General features: G+C 37.6%; 1 protein-coding gene across 8 annotated transcripts in view; it reads left to right on the forward strand.

Moving 5' to 3' along the window:
- Window positions 1-16,205, forward strand: part of PTPRD (protein tyrosine phosphatase receptor type D) — a 500,784-nt gene that overhangs the window by 333,712 nt on the left and 150,867 nt on the right. For 3 of the 8 annotated variants that reach the window (XM_040962877.1, XM_040962878.1, XM_040962879.1), the window contains 4 exons: window positions 903-1,208; window positions 2,119-2,312; window positions 4,501-4,527; window positions 10,392-10,509. The exons of the other annotated variants lie outside the window; for them this stretch is intronic. In XM_040962877.1, the coding sequence (XP_040818811.1) occupies window positions 903-1,208; window positions 2,119-2,312; window positions 4,501-4,527; window positions 10,392-10,509 (645 nt within the window). The remainder of the gene's footprint in view (window positions 1-902; window positions 1,209-2,118; window positions 2,313-4,500; window positions 4,528-10,391; window positions 10,510-16,205) is intronic. 8 annotated transcript variants of the gene reach the window in all.

The raw sequence follows: 16,205 nt of genomic DNA on the forward strand, positions 1-16,205 counted from the left end.
TTTCTTTTAAACAGTTCTTTTTAATGGCTGTGTTATTGACATTCTGTAAGAGATAGATGATCATTATTAATTTTACCAAAATTTGCTGGTGGGATTTAATTCTTCACTAGCAATGGTGTCTCAAGAAGAGTTATAATAGAAAGCTGAAAGCTGACGTAGGGTAAGTACAAGTTACAGTCAGAATCAACAAGCCTGACATTCCCCTCGGGTAGGTAAATCTTGGACTGTGCATCTTCATCCTTTAATGATTCTGCATGCTCACCGTGCTTGGGCTGGGATCAATGTTAGCGGAACACTTTTCTTTAAAACTGGTCAGGCAGACTCATTGTTTTCTTCGTATAGACTGAACCCCTTTATGTTTGTTGGATTTTTCTTGTTTTTATTTTGATCTGGTATAAAGGCATCTAGCAAATGAGTCCTGTGGGTGAGTGGTGCTCATTGTAGAATGTAGAAGTGAAGGCTTGGAATGACATTGGTGAAGAGTCATCAGACTACCAAGTTTCAAAAAAAATAATAACTATTTGCAGCTTTTTTTTTTTTTTGAAACTACACAGTTTAGATGTAATGGGAAATACAGAGGTGTTGGTTTAGGAGAAGAATTTAAATTTGCAGGTAGGTGATTTTATTTTGAGGCTCTATTTTCTCAAGGTTTCATGTTCTGATGTTCCCCCCACCCATTATTTAACATTATGTTGGTCATTTATTCATTTTTTGTTCATTCATATTACTAAGCCAAGGTACATAAAATTGTGTCCTTAAAAATTTAAGTTTCATAGCCTTATTTTCATTTTGTTGCCCTTATTGTTCGTTTATTTATTTTTTGCCTTTTCTTTTATCATTTTTGTTTCCAACCACTCCTGTCCTTTCACTCAAATCCTCCTTAAACTCACTACCAAAATAAGAGCCGTCAGCTCCTCCGCAAGACATTAGTTGCACCAGCCCAAGTTCCACTAGTATTTTGGTAAGTTGGAAACCTCCGCCAGTGGAAAAACAGAATGGCATTATCACCGAATACACCATCAAGTACACTGCCGTGGACGGGGAAGATGACAAGCCTCATGAGATTTTGGGAATTCCTTCAGACACTACCAGATACCTTTTGGAACAGCTGGAAAAATGGACTGAGTACCGGATCACTGTGACGGCCCACACAGATGTCGGCCCTGGCCCTGAGAGCATGTCCGTGTTGGTTCGAACCGATGAAGATGGTATGTTGCCTCCGCTACGTCAGTTTGCACCCTCTGACACAACCTTGGTCTGCTGTCTTTTGATAGGCTAACAGTAATCAATTTTTCTCTGCTCATATATATTTTTTTTTTACCCAGCATTGCTCTTACTTCAGTTTTTTTTTTTTTTTTTTTTTACCAAAGACCTGTCTTTACTGCAGCGTGGACATTTTAAATTTATTTATTTATTCTCGGTGCAATAATTTGCCTGATTTAACAGAACAGTTTGCTTCTATGATCTTGCAATCCAGTCCTCCTTTGTATTCGCACCTAAAGACTTCTGTGCTTTTCTTGGATTTTTTGTACTCACTTCTTTTACATTTTTGAAGTCAATCTTATCAAACTGTCTTCTTATCTTCTTGTTGCCTTTTTTGTCTTGCATATTTCAGAGACACTGATGCTCCACGTTCAATTTTAAGCATCTGTTATATGGAATGCCTTTACTTCTGAGGGGGAAAAAAGAAGATAATCTATATAATCAAGAACCTTTTTATTCTGCTATTAAAAAGAAATCTTTAAAAAACACCCAGCGATCAACAATCCGTTTTTGTTATTATTTCAGTGTTTTACCTCTTTGTGCTTTAATGCTTTGATCCTCAAAGCATCTTCCTTGGCTTTTGTACATTTTTTACATGTTTTTCTATTTCTCTGATACTCTTTTTTTCTTCCATTTTTTTCTTTTTGCATCGATCATGTTTTTTGATCTTTTCTTAAATGGTAGAACAATTGGTTGCGCATTTTCATTGGTTGAAAATGTTTGTATTCTTCAAAGGAAACATAGAGTGGGTCTACCCATTTTTTTCAAAAAAGAAAAAAGAATGAGTAAAGAAAATGCTCTGACTGGGTGGGACAAGTGCCTATAATTTTCTTTTATCCGATGATGTTGTTCCAGTTCCTAGTGGTCCTCCTCGCAAAGTCGAGGTAGAGGCTGTCAACTCAACATCTGTTAAAGTCACATGGCGCTCACCTGTGCCCAACAAACAGCATGGCCAGATCAGAGGATACCAGGTGCATTACGTGAGGATGGAAAACGGTGAGCCCAGAGGCCAGCCCATGCTGAAGGACGTGATGCTGGCTGACGCACAGGTAAGATTCTGAAGTTCTATCTCATTGTCTCTGTATTGCCGAGCTGAAGTCTGATGCTTAAAATGAGCCCTATTTTTACTATTTTTGTAATTTTTTTTTAAAAAAAAGCATGCACAGTTCTTCAAAACACATTGATTTGTATTTTCCTTTGTAGTCAGAGTTGACATAAAGTACTGAAATGAATTGTAGCACAAGAAAAGCTGATCAAAACCAGGTTACTCTTTTCTTAAGATACAGATATCCAGCTCCCTGCAACTATATTGAATTTTCCTCCACATTTTCAAAAGATTGATTGCTTTCATCAAACCAAAGGAGGAAAACGTTTCATCAGCCGTTGGGTTTATGGGCTGTTCTGTTGGACAAAGTATCTGAAACTAAGTTGATCTAATTTCTAAATATATAACTCATTCCATTGAAATATAGACATTTTAAATCTGGTAAATATACTTGGCATGTATTTTACTCAGTATTTCTTCATCTGATTTTTCATATGAGAAATTGCCTAAAAGTTCATGAGTCTATACAACAAAATAATTACGTTTTGATTCCACTTTTCATGGAATTTTTGATGGCCCCTTGCATTGGATGAAAATAGCTGTTTTATAGCCCAGAAAATTACGATAGTGAACCTGATAATGAAAGTTGTCCAGAGAATCATTTTTATCCCTTATGTTGAGTCAAAGTTTAAAAAAAATTACTACTTTTGAGAACCTGAATATGTGAGAAATTATACTGTTTTTTTCTTTTTTTTTCTCTTGAAAGGTAATGTTAGAGAAAGAGAGACAGATGGTCCAATGACCAAGGGTAGGCCAGGTGAAGAAAAGCGTATCTTCCTGGTCTCCTTCATGCTGACAAGGGACCGGTCACCTGTACTGTCTTCCGCTTCTTTCCCTGTTGTATGAACAGGGAGCTGCATCAGAAGTGAAGCAGCTGGAACTGCAACCTGCAGCCACAGGGAATGTTGGCCTTGCAGGCCGTGGCTTAAACAGACTACTCCACAACACCAGCCCACATTATATTGATCTATTTTGCCGAGATGCAAAAATCTGATATCACAGCGAGGTCTTGTCATCTCTTGTTTAAAACAAAACATTGAAACATTCAAATTTTTTATTCAAGTTAGAGAAGACTTAAAGAGAGCTCCGTCATAAATTTATATTCTTATCCCCCTAAAATATGAAGGCATTACAGATTCCTGCAATTCTGAGTGAAGTTTTACCGTCAAAGCGTTCGTGCTGAAGTTAACTCAAAAATTGCTTATCTTTGCTGTGGTCCAGGAATTTTCTAGTTAAAGAGATGTGGATACATGGGTCTGTACCAAACCCAAATCTATTTGCACAGTTTTGATTTGAAGGCCATTTCTGAACATGTGAGAGGAGATCAGAATATTCCTTTAACAGTAAAAAATGGCCACTTACATTTACTTTGCATTGCATATAAAATAGAAAACTCTCAGTGCATAATTAATAAAGCTGTCTGGTATATCTTATTTTGAAGATCTGCTATTATGAAAAAGAAAACAGTGTGACAACCATGCCTTAAATTCTTCTTTGCTCCTTATCTATTTTATATTATAGAAATGTAGTTGTGTCTGTATTTGCTTTGTGAAATGTGCTAGTCTATGGCGTTCTAAAATACAAAAAAAAAGTAAATATCAGCTCTGTCTTTTGTTGTCATTTTCCTATTTGTACTTTCGGTTTTATTTATTAATAGCTGATTTTCATTTTTTTTCTTACTCAATTCATTTTTCCCCTGGACTATTTGTTGAAATTTCATTACATGTCATGGGACTTTATGGAGGCTACAAGATTTCAATTTAATGAGCGATATTTGTCTAAATTGTAGACTTGAATTAATTATGGACAGAAGTCCATAATTGGACAGAAGTCCATAATTATGGACAGAAGTCCATGGTTAGAACTATTTAGCTTTTAGCAAGGTATTATTGATTACTCTGGTTTTAGTGGAAACAGCAATAAAGCATAGTTAACTTCACCCTCCAATGCGGAGGAAAGTGGTAGCATAACATGTTTTTGGTCTTTGCAATTGTGTTGTACATACTACTGCAATTGTTTTTGTTTTCCCGTATTTTAATCTAAAGAGGGCTGCACTGGCTTAATAGGCTACAGATTTCTCCTGATTTCTTTTTTATTTTGCCCCCCACCTCCATCTCATTAACTTCATTCAGTGGGAATTTGATGATGCTACTGAACATGTGAGTAATTTATGACTGCTTTGTCAGAAAAAAGATTACATATGCTTGCTTTTTTCTTTTGATATCCTGCTTTCATTTATTTGTGGCTGGTTATCACAGTTTGCTTGGATGCATGAACTAACAGATTATCTTTGCCATGTGTTGTACTTTTTATTTTCGGTTGCTGTATGAAATCAGCATGCTACCATTGTTTACGTAAGAAATGTTATGCTATTTTGTTGTGATGGCTGCAACTAACTCTGCGTTGTGACACAGTCAGAGGAGTCATGCTGTAAATGGAGATGTCACAGTTTGGAGGATTATTTGATATAAACTACCATAAGATCTTTCTCTACAGCTGTGTATTTAACATGTAATGAAACATAAACTCACATTGGTTACTTAAAAGTAAGTACTCTCTGATGTGCCCCTACAAATGTGAGTGAGCGGAATTGGCTGAATCATTCCAAGATGTAAAATATATCTTACCAAAGAAGTTATGCCTTCAATAGGTTTAACTGAGGAATTTATATTACTTAATAATACTCACATTCCAGGTGTTTATTCAGTCCACATATCAAGGAACAATGCAAAATTCTGAAAAATTCCATGAAATGCAGAAAGTAAATAGGTTAAAACAACATTTAATGCATTAGTAAAAGAATTGCAGTGTCGTTAAGTGCCATGGAATTCATAAGCTGTAGCACAAGATAGTAAAGAGGTCCTGAATGTAATGTAGGAGGCTAAGGGGCCAGCCACAGTGGCTCAGTGTCTAAATCCTCACCTTGCAAGCTCTGGGATCCAATATGGGTGCCAGTTCATGTGCAGCCATACCACTTCTCATCCAGCTCCATGTTTATGTTCTGGAAAAACAGCAGAGGATAGCCTAAAATCCTGGGATCACGCACCTGTTTGGGAACCTGAAAGAAGTTTCAGGCTCCTGGTTTCGGATCGGTGTAGCCACAGCTGTTTTGGCCACTTGGCGAGTAAACCTGCAGACAGAAGTTCTTTGTCTCTCCTTCTCTCCATAAATCTGATCTACCTTTCCAATAAAAATAAATAACTCATTTTTAAGGAATTTACAAATAGCTATGCATTGAATAAATGAAAAAGTATTTGTGTGTATAATTATAAAATTATAAAGAGAGTTGGGGCTTTTAATTGATCAGGATGATACTCTGCCAGCTCTGCCTTCGGACCAGAGACAGTTTCCCCAAGAAACCGTTGAATTTATCTGGACAATAAGATGGTGGACTCTATGCTTGGTATATGCTTGCAATGAAAGAATCTATAATGAACTATAATGCTGCAACAAGGTGGAGGAATCCACCATGGGGGGAGGGTTTGTGGAGGGGTGGACGGAATCCCAGAGCCTCTGAAACTGTGTCACATAATGCAATGTAATTAATAATAAAAAAAAAGTTTAAAAAATTATAAAGAGAGAGAGAGGTTCGGCTGTTTCACTTCCCAGATGGGCACTATATACTCTTGCTGTGGCCAAAGCCAGAAATGAAACACTCCTGTGAGTGGCAGGATCACAACCACTTGAACTGTCCCCTACTTCATCCCAGGGTCTGGTTTTAATAAGCAAGAATTGGGAAAAAGGTATTGAATTCTGGCCCTCTGATGTGTGGCACAGTTATCCTAGCTGGCACTTTGACTCCTAGACACCAAAGGAATAGATATGTATACATATTTCTTTTTTTTTTAAGATTTATTTATTTTTATTGGAAGGGCAGATATACAGAGAGGAGGAGAGACAGAGAGGAAGATCTTCCATCCGATGGTTCACTCCCCAAGTGGCAGCAGTGGCTGAAACTCAGATGATCTGAAGCCAGGAGCTCTTCCGGGCCTCCCACGTGGGCGCAGTGTCCCAAGGCTTTGGGCCGTCCTCGACTGCTTTCCCAGGCCACAGGCAGGGAACTGGATGGGAAGTGGGGCTGTTGGAATTAGAACCGGCGCCCATATGGTATCCTGGTGTGTTCAAGGCGAGGACTTTAACCACTACACTATCGAGCTGGGCCCATACATATTTCTTAAAATTAAATTCAACATTGTGTGATAGTGAGTTAGTTAAACATAATGGAAGTTCTCATGATTTTAAAGTAGTAATAAATGCAGCTGATAAGGAAATTACAGTATGATGACGGGAAAATCCACAGTGTCAGCCTGATTAGCTTTGAACTCTTCATACGGGTACAAGATAAAACAATATCAAAAAGTGAGTTAAGGCAGAGTTTACAAGGGAGATGTTCTTTCATTTGGTAAGTAACTACAGCCAGAGCACAGGGCTTTTTGTTAGGAATCTAATGAGGAATGTATAGGGAACCGGTTCTCATGGGACTGACACTAAGAATGGTTGACACATAGTAAAAACTACACTGGACGTCATGATCCCGGGCACACATTTTGCCTTCAAGTCTATGCTGTTTTTTGTTTGTTTATTTTGCTTAAATGCTCGTCATCGCTAGGTTGATTTGCTAACCTATCAAACAGAACAACGGCTGTAGGTCAATAACAAGTGACTTAGTGGATAGATCCAAGTGTGTAAATAGCTTATAAGAAACAAGTAAAAAAATAAGCATTTTACTAACTTAATCATGAAATGATAATTCAACAAAGTTGACGCAGGGCAAATAAAAATGGGGCATTAGAGATAAATGTTTTCAAAAGAGATTTGGCAAAAATTGTCTAAAAACTTGAATAAGAGACATAAGGTGGAGAAGTCTCTTAGCTGTTGAATACATCTGTGTTAAATCATAGAAGGAAGAGTGGAGAATCTACCTGTGGAACTGACTGCAGTTTTAGCACATTAAACTTAGATTTAGCACATTAAACTTAGATTTAGCACGTTAAACTTAGATTCCTTAGGCAGGCCTGAGGAAATGTCCAGCAGATACTTATATGAGACCTGTTATGAAGCCAGGATCGGGAGCTAATTGATAATCATTTAAGGTTTACAAATGCAGAGTTTTTCAGGAATAGGAAGAGATCCAGTGACTATGGTAAAACCTCAGGCCTGACAGCTTTTTTTTTTTTTAATTTATTCTATTTGATTTGAAATAAAATATCTGAGACTTTCCAACCCTGAGGGGAAAGAAAGAGAAAGATCTTCATTGCACAGGTTCATGCTCCAAATGGACACTAGCTGGGGGGGATCTCCCAGGCCAAAGCAGGAACCTGGTATTTCCTGCATGTCTCCCACTTAGGTTCAAGACCCCAAACACTTCTGCCATCCCCTACCACTTTCCCAGGGCGTTGGCACAGAGCTAGATGGTAGTGTAGCAGTTAGGACTTGAGCAAATGCCCATTTGCAGGTAGCAGCTTTACTTGTATGCCATTGCACTTGCACTGTCCTGTCAGCTTTCAGTAAATAGGGCATGAGGTGGATTGGGGATTGGAAGGAGAATTGAAAGAAAATGAAGATTACTACCATAATAAAAACATATTCCAAATGTTTTATGAAAAACGACATTAAAAGATCAGTTTGGTGAAAAATAATTTTAAAATACATGCATTTGAGTGATCTTTAAAGTCCCTGAAAAATAAGTATTACGAAAAGACTGCATACTTTCGAAAAAATTTTATTGCAAAACAAGCTTATCTTTTGATTCCACTTTCCTCAACCAAGGAAGTGAACCCAGAGATTTAAAAGAGAAAAAAGGCAACCCAAATATTGATACAGTCATGGTAAATAGAACCACAGTCTGCTGAGATTATGTAACTGCAGATGGCTTTAACCAGTTTTCCAGGGTAATACCAACCTGAGCAAGGGGAAAGAAGCAGTAAACCAGCATTTTATACATGAGAAATTCATAGAAGACTCAAAGCGCATTCCTTTCTTGCCATACAATTTGGTGTTACACTAGAACCGTGCTTCTTTTTTCCTCTTAGCCTTGCTTGCATTTTAACAGCAATCCAGTGACATTTGACACCTTGGAAATAGTACTGTTGGAATTTACCCATCATAGGCTTTGAAGTAGTCTTTTTTGTCATTTGAAATACTACTTTTGGGTAGTTTCCTTGGTTTTGGTGTCTTTTGTAATGTTAGAGACATGATTCCAAGCTTTGAAAAAATAAAATGTCTCTTGCTCTAGCTTAAGAGTTCCCAACATCTTTTTAAAATTAAATCTAAAATTATTAAATTTCCACCATGATAATATTCTTGCTTTTTTGCAAAAGCACGTTGTCAAAAGCTATCATATTTGTGGTCAGCTTCAACAACTGACTTCTGTTACCTCTTCTAGACATAAATAATACAAATTAAAGAAAACAATAATAATGATTTAAGCAACGCATGTTCTGCACAACATTCCCATCCATGCACTTAACACTCACAATAGGCAGAAAACCTCCCAGCAGAGGTACAAAGGAAATCCAAAGCAAACCATAGAAATATTTTTGGAAGAATGTCAGGACCAACTCATTGCTTACCAATAATAACCTTGAATGTAAATGCACACTGGCTGAATCAGCTGAAAAACAAGACACATCTAGCTGCCTACCAGAAACACACCTCACCAACAAAGATACAGACTGAAAATGAAGGGATGAAATGGGATACTCCATGCTAACAAACAGAAAAAAAAAAAGCAGCAGCAAATACTCTGCTATCAGGCAAAATAGATTTTAATACAAAAAGTGTTAAAGGAAACCAAGAAAGATACTGTGTAATAACTAAAGAATCAGTTCAACAAGAAGATGCATATGTGCCCAATGTCAGGGCATCTATGTAAAACAAATGTTAATGGATTACAAGGGAGACAAAATATTTCAACACAATAATAATGAGGGGCTTCCACACTCCACTTTCATCAGTGGACAGGTCAACCAATCGACCTAAGAAAATCAACAAAGAAACAGCAGTTAATCTACACTAATTGAATCTACAGAACATTTCATCCTTCAGCTACAAAATATACGTCCTACCCACTAGTGCTTGGAACTTTCTCTAGGAAAGATTCAAAAGATGGTATCATAGTTGTGCCTAAAATCTGGAAGGAATTGAGTATTTCTGCGGGAGAGTTGCTTTAAAAATGTTAGTTAGTAGGTTAGTGGTAGGCACTCTATGAAGAATAGCAACAGAATAGTCTCAAGATCAGCTGGTTCTATGACCATAACAACTTCAGAAGTTGTTTGTGATTTTTCACATTCTCATTAGAATGAAGTGAACACATACTAGTGATGTGGTAGAGCTCAGTACGTTCGCAGTTTTGGGGTTTACATCCAGCTGCCTAATTTGCCAGCAAGTTCTCATAGCCTGTACTAACCAATGAAAAGGGTCTGAACTAAGTAAAATGTTTGTCAGCATGTCTAAGTGAGATCAACTAGTTGACAAAATGGTAACATGGTGATTAAAAAAAAAAAAAGGGAGAGTGCCTTGCTGTCAGCCCTGTCACTAGTCAATAGGCCAGGCTGTACATGGGTTCAAATAGAGAGCTGCTGGCTAAGAAGTATGACTGATTTATGATATTATTATGAGCCAGGCTGCAATTTCTGTAACTTGTATAACTCTCATCATTCTCCACCAAGGCTGCAAGTTTCTACTGCAATTAAAATTTTAAAATAGGAGTTGTGTGAAGAAGAGTAAAACAAGTTGCCTTGGATTACCAAGCTGTCAGTAAGGACAGGTGGATTTACCTGCCAGAATGAAAGAGACCTGACTCCAGATTTTTAACTGTTCCCTCTTGGGATGCCTGAAGCTCCTGCTTTAGTGTCAGCATGAAGCACATCTCCATGGCATGGGCTGCAGGCATGAGAACATCCAGTGCTTAGCATGGCTGCTGGGATCTTTTAAGCATGTACAGAGAATACACATGAGCTTGTTCCTTTTAGGGCATTCGCAGTGTGTTCTAAACAAGGGTTACTCTTTTGTGTCATTTCAGGACATGATCATTTCTGGGCTACAACCTGAAACTTCCTACTCCCTCACGGTCACAGCCTACACCACGAAAGGAGATGGGGCACGAAGCAAACCAAAGCTGGTTTCTACCACAGGAGCAGGTAATCCTGTCTGTGCTTACATATGCCTTAAATGATAACATGAACTTTCCAAAAGGTATGGATGACTTCCATTATTATCTCATTATGATGAAATCAGAAGAAATGAGAGGACTTCAAATGAACGTATTCTTTTTTACATCAGGGAAAAATTCTAAGTTTAATCAAACTATTCAATTTGTCATTGAGCACACACTGCTGTGCACCAACTCTGTGTCACGTTTTTCCCAGTACTGACAATGTATCAGTCATCAAAGCGGAAGCGTACTTTGTCATTTTGAAATTCATTTCTGACCAAGGCTGGATTACTAGCAAGTGAATGGAGGGTTGTATAATAAGAAATCAGGAAATGATAAGATAAAAAGTAAAGGTTTTAGATCTTAAGGATCAGAAAGTTCCTTGGAACTACAAAGATTTCCTAGATGGAGGATATTGACAGGGATATTGGAGTGATGTGGGGCACCAGGCACACGGCCATGTGGAGGGAAAGCCTGTATGCAGGGAAGCCACACACAGCTTCAACCAATCCCGAATCACAACCATTTTGATGAGCTATCATTTTGAATAAATATAAGTTATTGAACTTTCTTCCTTGAATCTTCTATAAGTATTGTAAGGAAGGGATATTGTAAAACTGGGAAACAGAAGAGAGAACAAAGGAAGGTAGTCAGCCTTGACATTGTGAAATTGCTGACTGCTGAAGAAGAGAGCTTCTTCCATCCTCCTCGGATTGAATTTGCTCCAACATGTTAGGGAAGGCTGACATCAAAGAAGACCCCATCAATGAAGTGAAAATGACATAAGGATTGTCCTCCAAGCCCACTCTTTTAGCAGCATCCGTGGAACATCAGAACGGTGCTTTGATTTACCCCCTCCAAATCACCTTTCTTTAAAAGTTATAAAGCAAAGGACAGCTGTGGTGCTGAGCCACGCTCCTGGGTGCCGTGCTCACTGCCAAATTTGTCGAAATGTCAGAAGATTTGCCTCGCTCACATCCTGCCACCTGGAACTGCCTCAAGCAGCAGGAATGCAGATGGCAAAACTCCTTCAAGGCAGAATCTTTGGGAGTTGTTTTCTTTAAAAAATAAAATATCATCGCATCAAGCTATTTCAGTGCCCTGAATGGGAGGTACAGTCAGTGAGGGACCTGATGCCATGGCGGGTATCGGGTAGTGGAACTAGGCACTATTGCCACATAGCCAGGGTAAACCTTCGAGAATGAATCCCAAATGGAAGAAAATGCAGATTCTTTGCCCATGTGCTATTTTCTTTCACCTTAATTTGCATACTTTTGTTTCAACAACAGAGACAGAGATCTTCCATCTACTGGTTTGAGCCAGGGCCCAGGGTACCATTCACTCTCCCATACAGAAATCAGAGTCCTACTACTTTGGCCATCCTATACTGTTTTCCAGAATGCATGAAGGGAAAGTTTATTTGGAATCTGACTACCAGAAATTGATATTCTATTGGGTATGGACATCCCCAGAGGCAACATAAGCTACTACACATCTGCTCACTTTGCACTGCCCTTTATAATGAGATCTTTAAAAAGCAGATTTTTTTTGTTTAGATTTCTTTTATTTATTTGACTGGCAGCATAACCAAGAGTGAGAGACAGAGAGGAAGAGATCTTCCATCAGTTAGTTTACTCTGCAAGTGTCTATGTTCATTGTGAATGTGCCAGATTGAAGCCAAGAACCAGGACCATTCATGTCCCCGATGCAGGCGTAGGGTTCCATGTGCTTGGGCCGTGTTCCACCACTTTCCAAGGCGTTTTAGCAGGGGGGCTGGATCAGAAGTGGAGCAGCCATGGCTCAAATTGCACTCAAATATGTACTATTATCTTTGTAGGCAACAGCTTAATGTCTGTTGCAAAGCCAGCCTCTACAAGGAAATTTGATAAACCTAAAGTATCCTACACAGAGTACTTGAAACTCTCGTTTTTAAGAAAAGGATCTTGTAATAAGGAATACAAAGTTGAGCATTTGCACCAAGAGTTATCAAAACTACAGAAAGGTGTACATTTGTCCGTTTTGATGTAATTAACTCCAGCTCATTATTCAATTATCATACAGGGTTTTTGGTTTTTAGAATCATGAGTTTTATTCTTCTAAAGAATTCTTGGGCATTTTCATTCAGTTTTCTGTGTTTTTAGTAGAGTTTTGAGTACTGACAAGCAAAGTGGCTGTAACTTAGATGCCTGAACATTTACTTTCTTGAGCCCATCAACAATAAGCTTAGAATAAAAGTGGGAGAATCCGGTTATAATTCTTTTAAGAAAAAAAAATTAGTTTTTCTCTGTTGTTAATTTACCAGACAAAACAGTTTCTTAGTCATGGTTTATACCTATGCAATTTGGGTACTATTCTTTTGTCTACCATCAACAACAAACTCTTACCTATTTATTTGACTGTGAAGAATTACTGGGGTTATCTCATAGATGTGAACTCTTAATAACCATACTTATAAGGATATTTGATTATATTGCCCATGGTGAATTCAGGAATTCCCATGAACTTTTATATCAGCAATTAGAGTCCCAATTATGGGGTATGTTTTCTCATGGAATATTGTTTCTAGAACCTGTATACAATCTTATCATTGAAATGCATACTTGTCATAATTTAACATAACCTATGTGGTAAGCATGTAACCTAAGGAATGATTTTTCAATAATATGTTAGCTTTTGTGTTTTAATGACTTTGCCTTAGTGTGGTTTCTTTTTTTTTTTTTTTCTGTACCACAATCATTGATCTGCTGCCTGAGATCTTGAAGTTTAAAGCAACTAAAAAATTCACTGACATGACGTTTTCTATTTCTTTTTCCATGAGTTTCAGTACTATATTGCTATGTTTAAGAGTGATCAAAAGATGTCTATGGCTTAGAGAATTTGAAAGTAGAAGAGCTTAATCGGTAAATTAGGGTTATTATTGTTTGGGTACTAGGTTGAATTAAAGAGAAATCTAGGGCCATTGGGAACAAGCGCCTTGGACAGTCTTCCATGAATTCTAGTGGTAAGTAAGGCCAGCTGCACACATGGGTCGTTTCGGAAGTTCTGTGTGATACCTAAGAGGGGAGATCATAATAAGGAGATAAGAATTGAATATTCAGAGGGGGAGTCATGTCTCTGTGTGATATAAATCAGACTTGGCTTCTTCAATTTGCACCTGGAACCTCTTGTTTCTTCCAGTGTGTGAACTAAAATATAGTTAAAATACTTCCCACTCCTTCGATCACTTATCTAGGACTTTCATCTTGCTAATCCTGAAACTCCAGTGCTAGAATACATGTAAACATCAACCTATTCTGGTACAACCCTGCAAAGTAAATCACATAATAACCATATAAATACACACTCAATGCCACATAGACACGTTGCATGTGTAGCAAGCACCCTGTGCTGCAACACTTCATTTGTCCAACTAGAATGCTCATGTATTGGAGGATGGGGGCTCTTCCATTTCCATCTTTAGTTTTCCACTTAAATCATGTTCCAGTGAACAAGTATTGCACAAACTAAATCACTCTTAGGTGTTTGATAGAATCTCTGGAAACCAGAAATCAAAAATCTTACTATTGAAATGTAGAATTTTAGAGAAGTCTTTTGAATGATATGAACAATGATGCAAAATGTCCCTCAATCCTTTTCATTTTTAATTCTAAACATTGTACCTTGGAAGAAATATCACAATCTCCCGATTCCATATCCTAGTTTATTTGATGTGCATCTGTTACTCCAGTGCTCACACATTTATGGAGATTTTAGGTATTATTTCATGTTGCCAGCCTTTCCTGACACCGTATGGGGAGTTCTTTCTCTAGCTGACAGCATTCGTTTCTTTACTGAATCTTTCATTGGTGCCTTTTGGCATTACCAGGCTGGCGGTCTACCAGTTTGTGGGCTTCACTAATCTGCTGCCCACAGAAGGAAAGACGGGTGGGTTAACTGAGAAACTCCTGGCACAGCAGAACAAGTCGACAGATCAGAGCTGACATTCTTATTTCTAGGGTGTTATTTGATACCATGCTTCTAAGCCCTCAAAGCCCACAAGCCTTCAGTTCTCAAATTAAAAAAGGGTAAATCAGCATCAGAAACAGAAGTAATTGTTCAAAAGTAAGCTTTTACTCTCATGGAAGAAAAGATATATATTTTCATATACTCAGTGCGGTTCTTACTTCAGAATTTGTCAGTACATTAGGTTTCTACAAATTTTCACCATAATAGTATTATAAAGTATAACACCAGATAGAAAAAAAAAATCTTAGAACAAGCAACCATTATTAATATGCAATCTGCATTTATGATTTAAGCCAAGACTTTTCTTTAAAAGTGTTTTTATTTATCTTAATTTTCCATGCATCTTATAAAACTAGATGCTCATAGCCCTGTATACACGCTTGATGATAGAATGCTGGACTCTCTCCTGTTGTTCATACCTGCAATGTCAGGACACACTTAAATAGCAGAGTGATGAACTCCATGACTTTTTCTAAAGGATTGTAGTATTGTAATGATGTAGGCGAAATCAGTGGAAGGGAGGGGGTTTGGGAAGGGTGTCAGAGAAAATCCAGAGCCTATGGAACTGTTATCATTAAAAAATGAGGAAAATTTGTTTGAAATACCACTGAGAGGCAAATATTATTGAGAATTATTATTTTTTTTCAAAAGGAAGCAAGATGTTCAGGGTACATGCTATTCTACAGGTCCTTTGATTGAAAACTTAGGTTAATTTAGTGCCCATATTTAATAAGATGCATTGTTCCTGGACAGAGTAAGATTTTGTAGTTGTATTTCCAGCCAGTAGTTTCAGCTGACTTGCATTTACTTGCAAATATATTCTTTACTGAAAGGCCTATTAATCCTTGGCACTACCTCTTTCCTTTTAATGGACTCGCCATATAAATGCTACACATACATAAAGGGGTAATATGTGTCTGCCAATGTCTACCTTCAAGTGCTGTTTTAAAATTAAAGTAATTGTAAATATCATGGTAAAATAAATAATTCAAGCACTCTCCTAGTTATTAATGGCTTGCTTCCTGAGAGTCTGTTAGTTGGCTGTTAAGATTTTGATGCATTTTTTCTGAGAAACAATCAGTTGAAAATGGTTTGGTTCTTGGCCAACCTTCAATACACACACATAGTATTGCCCTATGAACTGGAGGAACTCTTTTTTTTCATACACTCTAGATGAACTAAGTTATATAAACTTATTATGGATTTATTCAACATGTGAAATAAAAGCATCATCCAATTGGTTAAGTAAAGAACCATCTTAATGGCTGTTTCTCAGGGAGGACACATCTGTATATGCATCTCACATTTCTGAAACAGAAAATGAAGGAATTGATGGCATGTATTCTGAGGTTCATATTCTGTATGTTACCTCATTGTATTTCTAGGCAATCTTCTGCCTTTAGCTGTGTTCTCGTAACGTAGCTTGTTAGGTTCATGGTCTATCTCCGATTACTGTAAGCATCCCTTCCATGCTATGATCATTCGCGTAGTTTCTGTTAACTTGGTTTAGTTCTGATCCTAATGATACTCTTCCTGTCCTTGAGTCAGTGCCACAGGATGCCCTGACTTTGTGTTTTCATCATCACCTTTCTCTGTTGATTCCAGGCATAATTCCTGTCCATTAAAAAAAAAATACAGCAACAGTAATGCAATGAGTGAGTAAATTATAAATACACT

The sequence above is a fragment of the Ochotona curzoniae genome, unplaced genomic scaffold, assembly GCF_017591425.1.
Source record: "Ochotona curzoniae isolate NIBS_2020 unplaced genomic scaffold, NIBS_Ocur_1.0 scaffold_3208, whole genome shotgun sequence".
NCBI lineage: Eukaryota > Metazoa > Chordata > Mammalia > Lagomorpha > Ochotonidae > Ochotona > Ochotona curzoniae.